Source organism: Scleropages formosus, chromosome 23 (genome assembly GCF_900964775.1).
Source record: "Scleropages formosus chromosome 23, fSclFor1.1, whole genome shotgun sequence".
NCBI lineage: Eukaryota > Metazoa > Chordata > Actinopteri > Osteoglossiformes > Osteoglossidae > Scleropages > Scleropages formosus.
In genome coordinates this window covers 3,446,646-3,466,433 of record NC_041828.1, presented here as the reverse complement: position 1 = coordinate 3,466,433, position 19,788 = coordinate 3,446,646, and the positions used below count along the sequence as shown (strand labels likewise).

At 51.3% G+C, this 19,788-nt stretch overlaps 2 protein-coding genes across 2 annotated transcripts; both read left to right on the top strand.

The window, feature by feature from the left end:
- The first annotated feature begins 10,762 nt into the window (after positions 1-10,762).
- zbtb8b (zinc finger and BTB domain containing 8B) lies at positions 10,763-14,943 on the top strand. The gene is made up of 4 exons (XM_029248537.1): positions 10,763-10,915; positions 11,711-12,735; positions 13,690-13,868; positions 13,948-14,943. Exons 2-4 carry the CDS (start codon positions 11,718-11,720, stop codon positions 14,251-14,253), a joined length of 1,503 nt encoding a protein of 500 aa, XP_029104370.1. The 5' UTR covers positions 10,763-10,915; positions 11,711-11,717; the 3' UTR covers positions 14,254-14,943.
- A 509-nt stretch (positions 14,944-15,452) lies between these two features.
- Positions 15,453-19,788, top strand: LOC108938870 (tissue alpha-L-fucosidase-like). Its single transcript, XM_018759836.2, has 8 exons — positions 15,453-16,180; positions 16,305-16,439; positions 16,856-16,993; positions 17,103-17,208; positions 18,088-18,288; positions 18,469-18,659; positions 18,929-19,028; positions 19,259-19,788. The coding sequence occupies exons 1-8, from the start codon at positions 15,828-15,830 to the stop codon at positions 19,388-19,390; spliced, it is 1,356 nt and encodes a 451-aa protein (XP_018615352.2). The 5' UTR covers positions 15,453-15,827; the 3' UTR covers positions 19,391-19,788.

The window sequence follows — 19,788 nt, the reverse complement described above, 5'->3', positions numbered from 1 at the left end:
TGAGGCTGCCATTCAGTCACCACAAGACGTCACCATCGCGCCCCAGACTCTGCTGATGTGTCGTCGTCCCCCCCCCCCGGCTCGGCGCCCGTGCGCTGTGGCCTAACCGGGTGAGTTCGGACCGTGCCGGAGTCGTACTTCACTCTGCGTGAGTCAGCGGCGGCGCAAACGAAGCCCCTCGATCCCCTCAACTCCAGATCCCTTCATTAGTGGGGCTCCTCTGATTCGGCCAGATCTGGATTTCATTTTCTGACCCCCCCAAAGAGAAGGAAAGAGAAGGACGAGTGAAATCCTGGAGCCGAGGCTCCATCATGACTCCCTTTTTTATTTCTATCGCTCCTAACTTCAAAAGCTCTGCTTTCTCCTTCTGAGCTCGGATTATTTTTCCTGTTCAGCGCCCCCCCCCCCCCACACACACACACACACCCAAAGCCCACTGGTTTTGATGTCTATACAGGCTTACACTCCCCCCACCTCCACACACACACACACACACACACACACACAAAATTGCTCCAAACATGAGGAACTCCAGCAAGTAGAGTCCATAAGTTGGTGTTGAAGCCGTTCAAGGGTGGGGGGCTGGAAACTGGCAGGCCGCGGAGGAGCGGTTCTCATGGACTTCTTGCTGTTCCGGGCCACTTCAATGCCTCCTGCCTGCCCTTCCTCCCGGCCACAACAAGGCATCTTTCTCGACTGAAATTAACAAGCTCATATTTTTATTACTCACACACACACACACACAAAGTGCGGCAAAGTGTTTCTAATTACACTCCTTTATTTATTGAATAATCCTTTTTTCCTCTTATGAAAAATATGAGCTATGAGAAGAAAGTGCAGCTATGTTTTTCTTTGTGTGCGAGTGTGTGTGAGATGTGTGTTTGTGTTTTTCATTGTGTTTTTGTTCCATAACAAAGACTTTGGGACGTTGGGTCACGTTCTTAGGCTGAAGTCGTAGTGGGGGACCTTTTTCCAAGGAGGAATCATGTCTCCGGCAACGGCAAGAATTTTGAACGACGCTTCCGGAAGGTTCCGAATCCAGAGCCTTCCGGCGATCAGGCGGGCCGCTCCGAGTTTCGCCCCCTTCCAATCTCGAGAGCCGCGCCAGGGAAGTCCTACGGTCCCGGTCGTTTCACGTGGACCGTTCTTTGTGTGGATTGCAGGTTGAGAGTGAAACCAGTGGTACCAGTGAACGCACCTGGGTGACCTGGGCAACAATCTGTATGGGATGAACTGGACGCGAGAGTGAAAGTAAAAACACCCCCCCGTTACTGTCCTTATCACGTGTTCACTCTCACTCACTCGCTGTCCTTAATCGCCTTTTGCAATCAGAGTCCCAGCGGTCCAGAGTCTGTCCTGGAAACATAGGGACACCAATAGCTGGCGAACGAACGAACACTGTCTCCACCGAGCGGTTCATCGGTTATGATGCAGTAACATTTTTAAAACCTCTCTGACTGCATAAATGGTGGGATGCAAACGTTTAATATGTTACAAATAAGTTTTTTCAACTTTGCATTTATGCCTTTCATTCAGCCCATTACGTGGAACCGCTTGTCCCATATGGGGTCACAGGGAGCCAGAGCCTAACCTGGCAACATAGGGCGTAAGGCTGGAGGGGGACACACCCAGGACAGGACACCAGTCCATCGCAAGGCACCCCAAGCAGGACTTGAACTCCAGACCTACCGGAGAGCAGGACCCGGTCCAACCCACTGCGCCCCCCTTAAGTCCATTATTAATTTCCTATAAACATTTACTTTTTAACACTAGAACAACATTTATCATCTGTCTTTTTAAATGTATCTTTCAAGGTTGTCTTAGGTTTAACGTACAGTATAGTGTCCTGTATATGAAAAATTTAAATGAAGTGTAAAGCTTAAACGAACAAATGCCAAACTTTTAAAAAAAAAAGTTTCCAGCAAGCGTGCTCAAACTTTTGACCAGTGCTGGTGCTGTTTGACGCAGCTTACGCCATTCTCACAGTTCTAAAACATCCTTCATGCAAATAATAACTCACACCGCCCCTTGTTAATGTGCTCTTTGTGATGCTTCCCTTCCATCAGAACCACTTTAAACGGAACTGAGTCAGTGAGGCGTCCCGGCGCCCGCTGCCTGTCCTCCCCTTTCTGGGGACGCACCCTTATGGCTCCTCATGTGAATGACTGTGATGGCAGTTACACCCCATAATTTACCCCGGTTGCCCCATCGGGGACTGTCCCCCCCACAGGGATTCGTACGCAGAAACCCTGCCTCCTGCAGACACAGACGTGAGCAGAGACACTTCCCAGGGCATTGAGCCAAATAACATTCACACATTTATTTCACATCTTTTTTTTTCCCAAAGTGACTTACCACATTAATCAGTTTACCGTGGTGTACCAATTTATACAGCCGGGTAATATGTACACTATCAGTTCTGGGTAAGTACCTTGCTCAAGGGTACTACAGGAGGTGGTGGGATTTGAACCCAGGTCCTTCGAGTGCAAGGTATCGACCCTAAGCACTGCGCCCCCTGAAGACCTTTCACGTGTCCATCGTCTGTGTCCCCCCTGCAGCTATGATTAATTCTGCAGTTATGAAACAGCAGACCGTTTTATTATTGCTCAGAGCTGTTCCATTCTGCTGTCCAATATACGATATCCGTTACACTCTGTGTACCGCGGTTTCCAGCCACCGCTTCGAACTCCCCTAAACTGCCGTGAACTTCCTGAGCGGAAGAAGCACCATGTGAAGAGAGACAGACAATTTCACGCATGTTGGAGGACGCGCACGGGACGCACGGATCGACGTATGCATCGTTTGCGACTGTCCGTTGTCATGGCAACTCGTCTGTTTATCGATGAACGGAGCCCCACCGCGAAGCGTCCCATCGCTGCAGAGCCCCGCAAAGTCCATCATCGTGGCAACCAGGTGTCCATCTGTGGCGCTTGCTATCTTGCTCGTTTCCTTCTGTAATCTCCTCTTTTATTTTAGCTGGAAACGAGCAGACAAATTTATATGCAAATAACAGCGGTGGAAAAGTAACAATGAGTGCGGATAGACAACCGGCACCGTCGCCCTTTTCTTTCCAACGTCCCCTTTATGAAGCTGGGATTATGAGGAGAAGAAGAACTTGCAGACCCGTGATGGAAAAGCTGAGCGATGCAGGCGAACACCTGACGACGCGCTGATTCCCGAGGGCCGAGCCCAGCTGACTTTGGCACCTTTGGTGCCCGGAGGTGCCGGGGCACTTCTGGGAGCTCCAGGTTCTTCAGCAGCGTGCGGTTCACGAGTGCGCTGTAGCGTTTACCGTGGCCGTCACTGTGGGGATCGCTCTGCCGTCCTCATGTCCCCTTCGGCGGACAAAATGAACGAGTCTAAAGCCCTTCGCTCCGACGAATAACCGAACGAATTTACTGGCCAACAGTGGGCCGAAGTTCTTTCGAAGTTTTGGGTCCATCGATTCTCCCCAACGCTGTGTGGTTCCCTCACCCATCAGTGCCCGTGCCACCCCATAGTCACCAGCGCACATTATTCTATCAATAATTTACCTGACGATTTTCACCAAAATAGTTTACGATGTTTCGTTCGTACACTGACCGATTCACACTGGTTTAGAGGACAGTTTCAGTTTCCTCCAACGCGACTCACAACCATTTACCCGGTGCGGTGCGGCGTAAGTATACCTCGCTCAAAGGGTGCTACTGGAGTACAGTATGTGAGATTCGAACCGCTGGCCTGAGGATCTACAATCAGCAGCTCCCACCGCCGCGCAGCTGGACAAATTTGACCGTCTAAGTACTTTGGTGAAGTGGTACAGCAGGAGGTGGGATTGGAACCCAGGTCCCTCTTTTGCACAGCGACGGCTCCACGTGTCCTGCGTCGTATCGCCCGTGGAATTGTCCCATGGACACGTGCAGCGGAATTCCAGATGGTTCTGCCGTGCCCGCAGCATCTACGCCGTTCCGCGGCGGAAAGTGCCGCCGTTCACCGTGACGGCGCGGGTCGCCTCCTCCGGCTCCGGCGCATCAATGAAGGGGCGAAAGCCGAGGAGGGGAAGCAAAAAGGCCCTTTGTGGGCCCCGCGCGGGTCCCTTTCAAGGCCGTTCCCACAGAGCAGACCCCCGAACGAGGGCCCGACTGCGGTAACTTTCACTGGTGCCGGGGCCCAGACGGGACGGGGAGGCCTCCGTGGGCTGCAGGCGGGCATTGTGCGTCGCTACAGAAACCAGCGTCTTCATGTCAGACATGTTTTTCTGTTTGTTTTCTTTTTCATCTCTTTAATGTGGCGCAGGCTACGTTTCCGCCCCCAGCCCGTCGACATTTCTTTCCTGCGCCCCCTCCCCTCCCCTCGCCGCTCTTCGTTCTGCTGCTCTCCCCCCTCGAACACTGTCATTTGTAAAGCTCTTTAGCTGCAGACAGGCCCTATCTTTGTCGCGGCGTTGCGGCTTCCCTCTCCCTTTCTTCTTCGTTTTTTCAAACTCACTTTATGGGGGTTTGGCACAAGCGTCTCCTTTTTCGGGAGGGGGGGGTTAAAAAAAAAAAAAAAAAAAAACATGCGACTCTAAAACAACAAAACCTCGTCCCCGAGGAATTCCGCCGTTCCCACGCTAAGTCAATTTTCCCCTCAAGATTAAACAGGCTTTAAGAACAGAAGGAACGAGCGCAAGAGGAAAGAAGAGGGAAAAAAAAAGAAAGAAAAAAGAAGAAGAAAAAAACGTATATCTGGTTATGATTCTGGTCTCCAAACGAAGAAAGGATGCCCCACAGACACCGAGAGAGAAAAACAACAGTGAAAAAAAGGAGGCTGTTACTATTTTTAAGAGCCTAAAGAATGTCACTGAGTGCCATGACTCAAAGGATTTCAAACTCGACCGTAATCAGTTCATTGTGACTCAGGCCTTTGACCACATCACATGCGGCGCTGCCGCTTTTATGGGCCCAGCACAAGAATTAAAAGGAAATATGAAGGAATAAAAATAATTCGCTCTGCTTTCTTAGCCCACGCTGCACTGCAGAAATAGTTTGTAGTATTACTTTAAGGAGGGCGACTGCAACCCTGCAACCGTAGGTGAGCAGCTCGTCCGCTGTGCGCGCAGTACCGTACACGCACGAGGGAACGTGCTGCCAGTTAGCGCCTTTATTGAGTTACTCCGACGCCGTACCTCGCGTTCTCTGCGGCTGGAGCTCCGGCACAGGCGAGGTGACGGGACGCTGAGTTTCTGAGCGGAACGTGCCTGCAGCTCTTGGACGTAAAGCGCGTTCTCGCCTTCGTATTTGCATCCGTCCTTCAAACGCTTTCCCCCGGAACGATGCGCAACTCCGAGCGAACGACTGGTTCGACATCCGATCAAGGGCTTCAGATACGGACGAAGGATTATCGACAGACGGCCTGATTGCCTGACACCACCGTGTTGCTGGTTCACGTCCCTCCAGTAGCTCCTACAGAAGTAACGTTCAAATGTCAAATTTATAGATAATCGTAGTAGATGGTGTTGAACTTGTTTATGGAGAGACCTGGAGATCAGGAGAGAACTGCCTAGCAAAGAGTTGGGTTTGAGACCCTTCTTGAATGTGAGGGGGACTCGGCAGCTCTGAGGGGCAGAAGGAGACCTTTACACCACACCAAAAAACAGACTTTTGGTTGTAAAATCACTGTAAGTGGGACTACCAAGCGGCCGAGGGTTGGGGTTAGTGTCAGAGTTAGGGTTAGGGATAGGGTCAAGGTTTGGGTAAAGAGCTAGGGTTAGGGTTGGGCTCGTGATGGGTTGTGGGGACTGGTCACATCCTACAGGGATGGAGACCCTTTGACCGCCTTTCGAAAATCCTGTCCTGAATAAATGTGGATCAGCTGACAATACAGGTTCCCCTCAACAGACACACTGTTAAATCTGACTTCGACTCACAAAGACACGAGAAGGAACTCTTAACCCTAACGCTAAACCCTAACCCTAACCCCTAAACCTAAGCTATAACCGTAACCCCTAACCCTAAATTTAGCCCTAACCATGACTTTAAGCCCTTACCCATACCATTACCCTAACCCTGACCCTAAACTTAACCCTAAAGTCCAGCTATTCTACTGCGGTCTCACAGGTTATGAAAGAATGCCTTTAAAGATGAACAGCGCTTGGGGCACAATTGTACGAATGTGTGTTATATGGGACAAGTGTGTGTTCCCAGGCGGCGGTGATCCAAAAGGCATCGGCCTCCCACCTCGCGCCGTTCTGAGTTAATTTTAGATCGGCGGGAGTGGGATTATGAAGGGTGTGGAGGAGAAGTGGAAGAAAGGCGAGAAGGTGACAAGTGAGAGGTCTGGACGCGCTGGAGACGGCAGCGGGAAAAATAATAGTAATAAAATAAATGGAGGGCAGCTGCCTGACGGGAGGTGGGAAAAGCAATAGCGAGGCGGCTGTGGGTCAGCGGTCCCGGCGCGTCCTGCGGTCGGCTCCCTCCCCGGGGCCGAGTGTGTGGCCCGAGGCGCTTTGCGTGAGCAACGACGGCTGCAGGGTGCTGGCGCGGTCCAGAGGAAGGCAGTGCGATGGCCAGGGGGTTGTGGGCTCCGGCCCACGCCGCCACGCTGCTATGTTTGAACTTAATTACAAAGGCGCGAGCCTGTAATCAGAGCGCGGCGCAGCGGCGGCTGGGCAGTAGGTACGAGACGCTGGCGCTGGCGGTCCGCGCACAGAGAGGCCCGTTTCCTCTCTCGGGAGGTTTACCATAATGGCTTTACTGGCTCTCGCTCGTTCTCTCAGCACACGCACCAAAAAAAAGGTTTTTTTCCCTCCCACAATGTTTTATATCACTTATTTTCAGAGGCCAGTTATGCTGCATTGTCTGTCTCAAGTGTCCCTGCCAGCTCATCCCACATGGGGATTTGAGCCCATAACCTGCACATCCAGATGGACCCTTTTAAACAACTCAGCACCTCTTTGAGATCATTTCTCACACACACTGTCTGAAACCGCTTGTCCCAAGTGGGGGTCGCGGTGACCCGGAGCCTAACCCGGAAACAAAGGGCGCAAGGCCAAGGAGGGAGGCGACACACCCAGGACGGGACACCAGTCCGTTGCAAGGCACCCCAAACAGGACTCAAACCCCAGACCCACCAGAGACCACGCCGCTGCGCCCACCATTGAGATAATTTCTAATTTGTTAAAATGCAAGTTCTAACACACATTAGCGGTGTAGCAGGTGGCGTAGCGATTAAAGCCATTACCTTAAAACTGAAGCACCCAGGTTCGAATCCCATCTGCTGCTGCAGTATCCTTGAGCAAAGTACTTTTTCTGCACCGCTGCAGTAAAATTACCCAGCTGAATAAAGGGGTAAATCATTGTCAGCAGATACAGGTAAATGAATAAATGATGTAAAAGAGTGACTGTGGTAAGGACAAAAAGATGGCAAAGGACACGGTGAGGTGAACCGAAGTCCAAGCGGACGCTCGTGTGGGCGCTGCATTCGTGTCGTCACCCTTTTCTCGAATCGCTCCGAATGTGAGATAATAAAAGGGGGACGTGATTATTTCTGGAGGAGAGGAGCCATGGGGGGCGAAGACGTGGAGGACGACCAAGAGGTAATTACAGACAGAAAGGGTTTCCCTCGTCCTCTTATGCCCCGTAGGCCTCCACGGCTCGGGTGCGACTTGGCTCTCGTCCCACCGATGACACTGTGCTCATTCTCTCCAAATTCCTTGTTTACCCCAAAGGTCTCGGGTTCGGCCGCATGACGAACTTGCATCTCCGAACTGAACTGCGTCTCCCTGCCGGCGTTTACACTTCTGTTTACTCGGAGTTACACGTCACTTTGGAGAAAAGCGCTTGTGACGCAAACAAATGAAAATGAGACGAATGAGAAGAGAAGGGAACATGAAAAAAACCTATATCTGGTTATGAAGAAACGATCGGTGGTTTATCGTTTTCTCAGAACTCTTCGCATTTACATTCGTATTTATTTGTGAGTTCATATTTATGCATGTGGAAGGTGCTTCTCTGCAAAGCGATGCACAAATCAGGGCAAAGAAAAGTGCATCATCAACAGGCAAAGAGCTCTGGATACAGAAGGAGGACCAACAAAGCAGCTCAGCTGTCTTATATCACCGTTACATTTATTTATCTGACACTTATCTCCATATTGACAAACCAATTTACACCGGTGGGTAATTTTTACTCTATCAATATTGCACAGGGATTTTAAACAAGGGTACTGCAGCACAAGGGGTGATTTGAACCTTGGTCTCCAAAGTACAAGGGAGCAGCCTAAACAACTACGCTACCTGCTACCTTACAAACAGCCACCTGTAGAAGTGATGTTCAACTTGTGAATACAGCCATATCTGCTCTAATATTATTTGTGGAATCAAAATATTGCTTTCAACAGGAAAACATGGTTAGGGGCAGAACACATTAAATAAAATACAATAAATACTGTATTTAAAAAAAGCTCTTATTTGAGCATCGTCTCTGATGGTGCACGACTATGATATGCTATAAAACCTGTTTAATGAACAGTGTCACATTCTTTTGTTTTCATCAGTTTTATGACATCTAGCATCTGCAGCCTTTCTTTTCAGGTCTCCGCTCAGGGCACTAGAACACTTGGGTACACTCTTACCATATTTAACTCTAGTACAGATTAATATTAAAATGAAACACTCAATACAAAAAGTTTAACCACTGAATAAAGGATGTTCACAATATTCACAATGGAGCTGCATGACTGTCAAATTGCAGAATTTTGTACTATGCAAATTTGTCTGCTTATTTGTCGCACATACACATACCCGAATTGGGTACTACAAGGCGCACTGCACGTGTAATGTAAGTGTTGGACTCATTAATGTAGCTGACAGGAGATCGGCAGAGGAAACGAGTCCGAAAGAGCTGGGTTTGAGCCCCTTCTTGAATGCTGAATGGGATTCAGCAGCTCTGAGGGACGGAGGGAGCTTGTTACACCACACTGGGGCCAAAACTGACAACTGACAGACTTTTTGCTCTGACCCCCTTGAATGTAGGACCACCAAGCAGCCAATCACAGGACCCTTAAAAATTCAATGTAAAAATGATCTCCACATTAAGGGTGGTAATCATTAGTAACGCAAGGGAGCCTTATGTATCACATGGAGCTGCAGGTAAAACTTTTTCTTCATGGCAGGTCATGCAGCTCCATTCTTTGCGACCGGGTTCCAGGCCTGGTTCATGAATGTTCACAGCTGCAGCCAAAGAACAGGTTATGATTAAAGTTCTGAGACCAAAGAAATTTATCATTATTATTTTTTGTGCAGACTGCGTTCACGAAGACGACTTTATGGGAGTCTATAAATACCGTGTTCAAAGGGGGGGGCCATACATGAATGTCTACCACGCGGCCCGCAAAGCCACGACAAAGCCTTTGTGTTCCATGTGTCTCCCGAGGCAGTATTCCTCTGTTTACCATGGGAAAATTCCTTAAACAAACAAGTAACCCGACGACCTCCGAGAGAGACTTGTGAAGCTGGCGGACGGCGGAGCAGGCCATGGGCGCGGTGGGCAGGAACCGCCGCGTTTACTTTCGCGGCCCGGGAATGAAAAAGGACTTATTTTCCTTGCGAGCAAAAGCGTGTAAACATGCATCCGCCTGGGGACAATGTGGGTGAGAGACCGGTGAGGAACAGGCCAGCGAGGGACAGGCCAGCGAAGAAAGGGCCGTCGCGAGGCCCCCCCGTCGATCCCGTGCCGCCGCTCGGGGGGGATCCTTTGTTTTGGAACAGATGTCACCACCTTCGAAGGGCCCCCCGTGAGCCCCCGCGTGTTTCTGCATGCGCCCATCTCGTGCCTCGCCCACCCTTTATTTTCCTACTGCGGGATCACGATTTCGGTCGTGCTTGTGGGACGTTTCTGTTTTTGTTTTCATTTTCAAAGTTCACTTTCACATGCTTTCTTGGTTTGCGCTTTCATCTCCCAAAGAGAACAAAGCTGCATCTTCTCTTTCGCTCTGCACGTCTGTAGGCTGTCATTTATTCCTTCTGAACACTGAACACGTTTTGTTCTCATTTACTTGCGCTGCCCTACTTGGAACTGGAGCCTTTATTATAAGCAGAAAAAACCTTCATGGCACCGTAGAAATCAGGGCACTCTCACACCGGTGCTGTGGCGCCCCCTGTCGGCCACAATGTAAAACACAGGCGGTGCGGAAACCACCGTGTCCTCGGTTATTGGACCTTCAGCGAAGTGGAATAAAAGCAGATCGCTGCGAACACTGCTTTATTTTTAACCCCTTTTCTGTCTGAGAATACAGGAAAACGTTTTTTTTTTTCATTTAGAATGCCTTTACCAGTGCACATTTACAAATATCGAATGACCCTGAAATTAAAAACTCACTGAAATCAGTATTTTGGTGGTTAATAACAATGCAAACTGACTGCATGCGGAATAAACCCATTTTGCACATTCGGTGTATTTTAACTTCAGCGCTTCTCGCTTTTGTGCGGAGTGCCATCCGAGAATAAAAATAAAAGCCTTTCGTGATGTGGTAACAATAATCTTACTACAGTGGTACACTTTTTCCTTCGTCTGTATCGGTGTTTTGCTGTGATGTGACAACGGAAAGAGAAACCTTACATAAAGGGAAGGTTTCAGCTGCGTGGACAAGGTTGATCACTGACAAACGCTGTAGGCGCAGAACTTGGGGAATCAAACAAAAAAACTGCACTTCCCAGCATACCAGAAGCAGGGAAAACGCTTGCGCACTTCCCGCGCTCTGATTGGATCTCGGCGCAGTACCTGTGCGTGCCAGCTGACGGCGTCGTGCGCGAGCGGCGGCGTGGCGTTCGGGGGATCCGTGCGAGGGGAATAGCGAGCGGAGTGCGAGCAGGAGCCGTACTGACAATAGTGACAATAGCGACAATAGCAGAAGTGAGCAGCGAAACGGCAAGAGTCCGGCGGTCCTCGACGTCCAGGTAACACGAGTCGGAGAGCGGTGTGTTTGTGTCTGTTTCTCACTCACTGTCGCCGTTTAAAGACGTGTCACACTGAGCTCGGTGGGGGGGAGGATGCGCGTGGGGCTTCGCCGTGGGTTTACACGTCTGCATTTGGTGCAAGGAACTAATTCAAATCGTTTAATTAAAAATATGATAATCTGAAGAGTCGGACCCCTGTGTTCGTGTGTGTGTTTTCATCCTGAACCCCTCTGCTCTGTGCGCTTTAGTACATCATTCTCTTCTGTAGTATTTCATTTTCAAATACTATTTGTTATTGGTCTGGAAGTGGTGTTTCACACTGGTGTATTATTAGCGCGTTAGGGTGTTATTTATTACAGCAGTTTTACCACAATCAGTTTGTTTTCAGTGTATTTCTTGACGTTACTGATACATGATGATTGATTTGACAGATTGGTTCTTCGTTGATCCAGAAGGACCCAGAACACTGTCACTAGTCTAGTGTGGAATCAGTGTGTTGTTGTGTGTAGATTTCTTGCTGTCTTTAGATTCCCAGAACGACTACGGTTTGTCGGATGGGATCAGGCCTGGACCCCCACCACCACCATCTAGGTATTTCGGGTGGGGGGGCTCAGACCACTGACCGCTCAGTGCAGTCCAAGTTGATACCCTGGGGTTTCGCAGAGTCGCAGGGGTCAAAGGAGCATTGGATTGTGTGTGCGTGCGTGGGCGCGTGTGGGTGGGACAGGGAATGGCATGACGCACCGAACGAGCGTGTTCAGTAACGCTCTTCTGTGGTCTGCGGCACGCGACTAGGGAGAAGATGGAGGTGCCGTCGTACCAGTCGAAGCTGCTGTGCGAGCTGAACGAGCAGCGCAAGCGGGACTTCTTCTGCGACTGCAGCATTATCGTGGAGGGCCGCGTGTTCAAGGCGCACCGCAACGTGCTCTTCGCCGGCAGCGGCTACTTCCGTGCGCTGCTCGTGCATTACCTGCAGGACAGCGGGCAGCGCCACAGCACTGCCTCGCTGGACATTGTCACTGCCGAGGCCTTCTCGCTCGTGCTCGACTTCCTGTACTCGGGCCGCCTGGACCTGCGCAGCGACAATGTCATCGAGGTGATGTCGGCCGCCAGCTACCTGCAGATGACCGACGTGGTGAGCTTCTGCAAGGCCTACATCCGCTCCTCGCTGGAGATCTGCAACCGCGAGCGGGAACGCGACAAGGAGAGGGAGCGCCAAGGCCTGGCCGACAGCGGCACTCCGGCCGCCGCAGCTGCTTCCTCCGACTCCCCGGCAGATGGCGGTGCCCTCTCTTGCTCGGACGCGCCCAGCTCGGCGGCCACACCCCCTGCCGCCACACCCACGGCCCTTGTCGGCAGGGACTCGGAGAGCGAGAGCTCCCGTGGCGAATTTCCCAGCTTCCTCCCAGTGGACCTAGCGCTCAAAGGCAGCCAGGGGGACAAGGTCAACTCGTCCTCCGGCTTCCTCCTGGGCCTGGTGCAGCCCAAGACGGAGTTCGACCCCGACGAGGAGGCGGAGCGCTCCTCTGAGGACAAGGACCTGCCCCTTTTTCAAGCTGCACCCCTGGACGACAGGCCACACCCCTCCAGCCAGACGCCGGGTGGCGAACTCTCGTCTCTGCCTTACGACAACTACCACATGAAGCAGTTCCTGGAAGTGCTGCTGAGGGGTGGGACTGAGCAGCGCAGGGAGGAGCTCGTGCAGCACTTTGCCCAGAGCCTGGGCACGGGGGTGGGAGGGGCCCGCGTGGACGAGGGTCTCGGACTGGGGGGGTCCTCCATCATGGAGATCCAGAGCGACTGGTACGGCGAGGAAACAGGTGAAGGCATTGCGACACGTGACACCTTCCCGCACGCACTGGCACACATACAAGTAGTTACCCGAGTGCAGTTTTTACTTTGATTTTACCACAAAAGCTGACTTCTTGAAGCTGCTGAGGATTGCGTGATGTTCCGGAGGGAGGCCTGCCGCCGCCACCACCACCATCCTCGTTTGGACTGCTATTTTAAACCTCAGTGTTTTTCCGTAGCTGTTCTCAGGATACATCACACACCCGTTTCGGAGGACGGCAAGTGTGTTCAGATACACGCCGTGTGGGTGGGGTCCTGTTTGTGTGCGGCAGGTGGAATTAGGATTCGGTACTGGTGATGCGATTGTATAGCTGGCGTGACGACGAGGGGGGCGTTAAGCAGCTTAGCTCATGCGAAATTTATGAGGGGAGCTGAAAACTTATCTGTCCAGGGTGGTTTATGCTGCTTAATGCCTACCTAAAACACACTCTGAAGTCTCTTGTCATAGTTTGGTTAAAATTTCCCTGCATCGTTGTCATATTTTAGACTAGAGTGGTGATCTTAACCCAGCTCCTCAACGCGCAGGGTTGCTTTGAAATAGACTGTCACTAAAAATGAGGTAAAAATAAATTATTACTATGCTGTTACTGTCTGACATACTTTTATGTGGATGTAATTAATTTTCTGCGCAATATTTTCTCTGGATTTATTCATGGCTGTTTCTCTAGAACTCATCCTTAGCTTTCATCAGATGCCTGAAGCGGTCCATATCTTCTTGAAGGTTAAGAACCTCTTGGCTTGAGGATTCTGGGTAATTGTGTAAAAACCAAATAAGAGGAGAGGAGAACAGCTGTGTTCAAGTGGTTTTTTTCCCCCTACAGCTGCAGAGTCTTGACCTGTTTCCAAGCGTCTTTCTTGTGGGTTCAGGTCCAGTGCCCAGGTCAGGGAGTGACCACGGTGCCCGTGTTGATCTATTCCCGCAGGCGATGGGCTCGTGGTGCCGGTGAAGCTGCACCGTTGCCCCTTCTGCCCCTACACAGCCAAGCAGAAGGGCATCCTGAAGAGACACATACGCTGCCACACAGGGGAGAGGCCGTACCCCTGCGAGACGTGCGGAAAGCGCTTCACTCGTCAGGAGCACCTGCGCAGCCACTCGCTCAGTGTGAGTGCGTGTGCACGTGTGTGTATGCACGTGTGCGTTGGACATCGGTTTGACTGACCTGCGTGGGTGTGTCTTTCAGGTGCACCGCTCCAACTGGCCAATCGTGTGTAAGGGCTGCCGGCGCACCTTCACGGGCGTCGTGTCCCACGGACTGAAGCGCTTCGGCCTCTGTGACAGCTGCACCTGCGTCACCACCACCCACGAGGACTCCACCCCCATTAACCTGAGCAGCCAATCAGAGGTGACAGAACGAGGTGAGGGCGACGGCGACTGGCCCATCTACATGGATGATGCGGAGGAGGCCGAGCCCAGCGGCGAGTGCGATGAAGTGGAGGACAAGCGGGAGCTGCAGAGGCAGCTGTCAGAGAACGACGGGCTTGTGTAGCGTGGGCTGGGGAGTAGCGCGCACCTACGGACACTGTCGTCTCCTGGAGGGGGCGCGGAGACGGCCCACCTTTCCCTCCCTCGTGTCCTCGGGGCAGTCCGACAAGCGTCGCTCGAGGCGCTTCATTCATCTTGGTGTTCCCGTCTTTATGAAGGACCGCAGCAGGACGGGTTCGAACAGGAAAGGACGGAAGCATCCCGAGCCGCCGAATCTGGGCCCACAGATGCGTTTGGACCGTGTCAGAGGGTGTCGATAGAGAGGAACCTGCTTAAATACTTCAGTTTTTCTTCTTTCCCCTTTGTGTGTCATGAGGTGTCATGTTGGAAGAAGTGTCCTTCACTGAGCGCGTTTCCTCATGGACGAAAGACAGGCTGCAGATCATCATGCTGTGTAAATACCTTATGACATGGTAATATACCAAAGTATAGTTTTGAAAAACATTTTTGGAGAAAATGAATATGCTGAACAGCGTTCAGCGGTGGGAAGCTTGTGTGTTTAATTCTTTCTCCCTTCAGTTTCAAGTGCTTGGTTATTTGGTATTCTTGTTCACTACTTTTTGTACTGTATTTACATGTGATGTTTTGCAGGTCATTACTGATTCTCATGTCCCCATTTTTCGGACTTCTGCCATGTTTACGAAGTGATTAATGTAAACTTAATTATTTAATGTTAAATAAAGATTAATCCATGCCCCGTTTGCCTGTGGTACGGAAGCTGACAGAAAAAAGTCGGAAAATTCTGCCGCAGCCCCTCGGTGTGTGTCTGTAACGTGTTAAACTATTGTAAAGCTGTGATTGCGGTAATAAATCTGCATTTTTACCGGCTTACTTGTAAAGGACAGGGAAAACGTTTCGGAACAAAACGCTTCTGAGCGCAGGTTTCTCGAACCGCCCCGAGCGAGGAGACGAGCACGCGCGCACAGCGCGGCAGCGGGGGAAGGACACGCGCGAGCGCGGCTCGTGCGCTGAATTTATTCGGCAATGAAATGTCGGTGAGTAACCGAACTGTGGACGCTTTTCTCCATCCCTCAGTGTTTAACGCTGTCAAAGTACGCTGCGCCGTATCTTCCGAAGACACGTTACACCGCACAGCGGGGCAGCGGAGCGCTGATGCTGATTTGAATCACGTGACCAAACAGGGTTCCGTCACCGGTGGTCACGTGAGCGAGTCACGCGAGAGGTCACGTGACCGCTGTTTCGAGTTGTGCCGCCGTCAGCAGGCGAAGGGGAGCCGTGAGGCGTTTCAGCGTAGTCAGAAAAAACGTGAAAAAGCGAGGCAGCGGCTCTTTAAAAAGGCGCCGCGCGGCTGAGGTGCTGTTTGTCGCTTCCGCTGCCCGCGCGTCTCCTGTAGCCCCAGCGGCTGCAGTTTCTGTTCCGCGACTCAGTTCTGTTCAGTTCAGTTCAGCCAAGCTCATCTCGGCTTTGCCCGGATCTGTTTTGTTGCCTCGATTCGGTTCGATTTACCCACATTTTGTTGCGTGAGACGCAGTTCTGCAGTTAGTTTTTTTTTTTTTTTTCCCCCCCACCACTCTGCTCCGTCAGTCCAGCTCGGTCTCCGGCTTTGCTCTCCTCAGGATGCTCCTTGAGTGGGGGGTCCTGGTGGCTGTCGCCATGGCGACGGTCCTGGTCCCGGGGGCCGCGGGCCAATACAGCCCGGACTGGGAGAGCCTGGACTCGCGGCCGCTGCCCGCCTGGTTCGACGAGGCCAAGCTGGGCGTGTTCGTGCACTGGGGCGTGTTCGCCGTGCCCGGCTTCGGCAGCGAGTGGTTCTGGTGGCACTGGCAGGGGGCCAAGGACCCGCGCTATGTGGACTTCATGCGGAAGAACTACCCCCCCGGGTTCAGCTACCCCGATTTCGCGCCCGATTTCCGCGCCCAGTTCTTCGACCCGGACCAGTGGGCCGAGATCTTCCGGGCTTCCGGTGCAAAGTGAGCGCGGTTCTCCTCCGCAACCGCAGGGTCAGCGAGGGATTGTGTACTGAACCTGTCAGCTGTCCTTTTCCCTCGTGCACCCGGACACGCATCCACCTTACCGTGCTTGACCCCTCCACAGGTACGTGGTGCTCACCTCCAAACACCACGAGGGCTTCACCAACTGGCCCTCGGCACACTCCTGGAACTGGAACTCCGTGGACTGTGGACCCCACAGGGACATTGTGGGGGAGCTCGGCGCTGCTGTTAGGAAGAGGTGTGTGTGTGCGTGGGCGCTCTCGTGCACACGCTTCCTTTGTAGACGTTGATGGTTAGGTGGGGAACAGGTGTGACGGATGAGAAGCCAAGTCAAAAGGGTGAAATAAAGGTGCTTATTCAAACTAAACATTCTAGGTGGAGCAAATTCATCAAAAACGTTTCTTATAGAGAATCACTATGATCATATACGACATCAGTGACCCAGTGACTCTTGTCTTATGCCCGCACTCATCCAAAAGTGGACAATAATTTTTAAATGCTCCCTTTCAAAGTTGGGAGCCCAAATGTGACTGTGAGACCGTTTGACTGTCCATTAACCGTGTTCTAGAAGTGGTAGACTTTATGACATTAGCCACTCATCATGTGTTGATCATGCGGTGTTTTATGGCGCGCTCATATTCTGCTGCCCTCCAGGTCGATGCATTATGGTCTCTATCACTCCCTCTTTGAGTGGTTCAACCCCCTCTACCTGGCTGACAAGAAGTCCGGCTTTCGAACCCAGGGATACGTATTCCACAAAGTGCTGCCAGAGCTGTACGATCTGGTCAACAGGTAACACAGGTGAACCGTCCTGCCTGGCTTTGATTACAGCGGGATGTGTGTGTGTCTGTCACATGTCATGGTTTTAAAGATTACGTGTGAAGTTTTTTTTTGCTTCGAGGTACAAACCGGACCTCATCTGGTCGGACGGAGACTGGGAGGCGAAGGACACGTACTGGAACTCCACCGGCTTCCTTGCCTGGCTCTACAACCGCAGCCCCGTGAAGGTGTGTGATGCTCCTCTCCTTTTACTTTTCGCCATGATCAACTGCTGGCGTTGTGTTTTAAACGAAAGTGTACAAAAAACATCTTAGTACAGGTTTCCCTGGAATTAATAACCCTAAAGTGTGATGCGGGAGTCAAAATACCCTAACTTCTAATGGGGAAATAAATGGGACAGCTGGTAAGTATATAGTGGTTAGAGCTACTGCCTTTGGACCCAAAGGTCACAGGTTCGATCCCCACCTCTGGCTGTAGTACCGTTGAGCAAGGTACTTACTCTGAAATTGCTCCAGTAAAATTACCCAGCTGTATAAATGAGTGAATAATTGTAAAGTACCTTAACATTGTAAGTCACTTTGGAGAAGAGCGTCAGCTAAATGAGTAAATGTATGACATTTGTAGACTCGCAGAGTTACACCTGAAATTCCTGAAAAGGCCAAAGCAGATGCTGTAAATGGTGAAACCTGTATCTTTTATCATCTTTGTGACAATTTCTGCACAGGACCCACTTATCTGCATTGCAGCATGAGAGTTACACTGAAAGCTGGATCCCTGTCACCTCGGGGATTTGGAGGTTAAATCACAAGGTCTGGTGTGAAAATGTTCAGATAGGAGCTGATCGGGACCCTTTGTTGACCACTATGTTGAGTTTCTCTTCCTGCAGGTGCCCAGTGACATTTCTTATGCTGGAGAACACGTGCTAGTAGTCATATCGAGATGCTCAAATTGCGTGACCGCTTTATGAAGTGTATTAATTGAAGTGGTTGAGGTGTGTTCCGCACTTATTTGGACCTTGGATGGTACATGGAGCCATGTGTCGACCGGTACAACTTGTCAAAGCTGTAGTTTGGAACGTTACAGTGTGTCGTTGACCCTGCTCGCAGGACACGGTGGTGACCAATGACCGGTGGGGCGATGGGTGCAGCTGCAAGCACGGCGGTTACTACAACTGCGAGGACAAGTACACGCCGGGTCAGCTGCCGAAACACAAGTGGGAGAAGTGCACATCCGTGGACACAAACTCGTGGGGCAACCGCAGGAACATGCGCCTGGACGAGCTTCTCCGACTGCCCGACATCATAGACGTGAGTCCAGCATGTGCGGCCTCTTCAGGAATATCGATTGATTGGTCCTATTAGGTGATTTGGTGACGGCTTGTTGGTATTACCCAGCATTCACAGCGCGTGAGCAGATTGTGCTTGAAGCCGGCTCCTCCGGACAAGTCATTTGACTTTGAGCTCCTCCTCTCCCGCATGTCCGAGCAGGACCTGACGCGCACCGTAGCCCTGGGGGGGAACTACCTGCTGAACGTGGGCCCCACGGTGGACGGTACCATCCCGCCCGTGTTCGAGGAGCGCCTGCGTGGCCTGGGCGACTGGCTGCACGTCAATGGTGAGGCCATCTACGCCTCGCGACCCTGGAGGGTGCAGATGGAGAACTCCTCTGTGCCGCTGTGGTGAGTTGCGGCCCCTCTGCTGGAAAAGCCACGCGGCAGGTCTTTTTTAATGTTAAAACCCACCGTAGTAAGTGAGGTAAAGTTTCGCGTTCGTTCCAGTGGTCGTTTATCACTGTTTTTATCCCCAAGGCTGTGCAGTGGACGTTAGAGCTCGGGTTCGCATGTGGAAATCTGGTCAGACGATGCATGATGTCATTGCCAGAGCTGCTCTCGCATCGTTCTGTTGTCGTCATTGCATTTAATTCGGTTTTGTTCCTATCCGTCCTCAGGTTCACATCCAAAGGCCAGCAGGTTTACGCCATCCTACTGGCGTGGCCCTCCGATTACACAGTTGAGATCAGCACTCCGCTCACGCTGCCCCAAACTAATGTGAGTAGATTGGTCAAATGTGAGGAATTCTGGGACACAATCATTGTGCAGCACTGTGGCCCTTTAAGGGACAAATTGTCAAAATAAGCTACATTGATCAAATAAGTACAACGCTGTCTTGGGTGGAGTTTAAAAGTCCCGCTACAACGTGCTGTCTTTCCTGCTGTTTTCATCCCAATTCATTCCCCTGGTCTGCTAATACACCCTCCCCCTACCTCCAATGCTCCCAGGTGACACTGCTGGGGTACCCAGCGCCTTTGAAGTGGTCAGCCCTGCAGCCCTCTGGACTGGTGGTCACTCTGCCTGTCACGAGCCTTGCCGGTGGTCATGGCTGGACCTTGCGACTGGACGGCGTGGCATGAGGTTGAGGGAGGGGCTGTGGTCAGGGCCCCTCTCTGTCTGGGGTGGTGAAGGTCTGCTTGCAGTAATGACCACTGTGTTTCCTCAGCGCTGCCAAGAACATTAGGGCTGTGCAGGGCCCCTAATCTAAGAAAAACAAAAAACCGCACAGATTGTAAATCGTGATTCACATCAGATCCGACCAAATCTACTGATTGACACCTCCAGGATGTGTGTCAGTGGAAAGTGCACTTTTACTCAGGTTTAATTTTTACCTTGCTTTTTTCACATTATACTTTATTGTGCCAAGTCTGTCTGCAGGTAACTCGATTATCATTTCTTTTCCCTTTTTTTTTAAAATCTTTGGCTGTTCCAATGACATGTTTTCTTCAGAATAAAATATGCTTTTGCATCCGTAGAA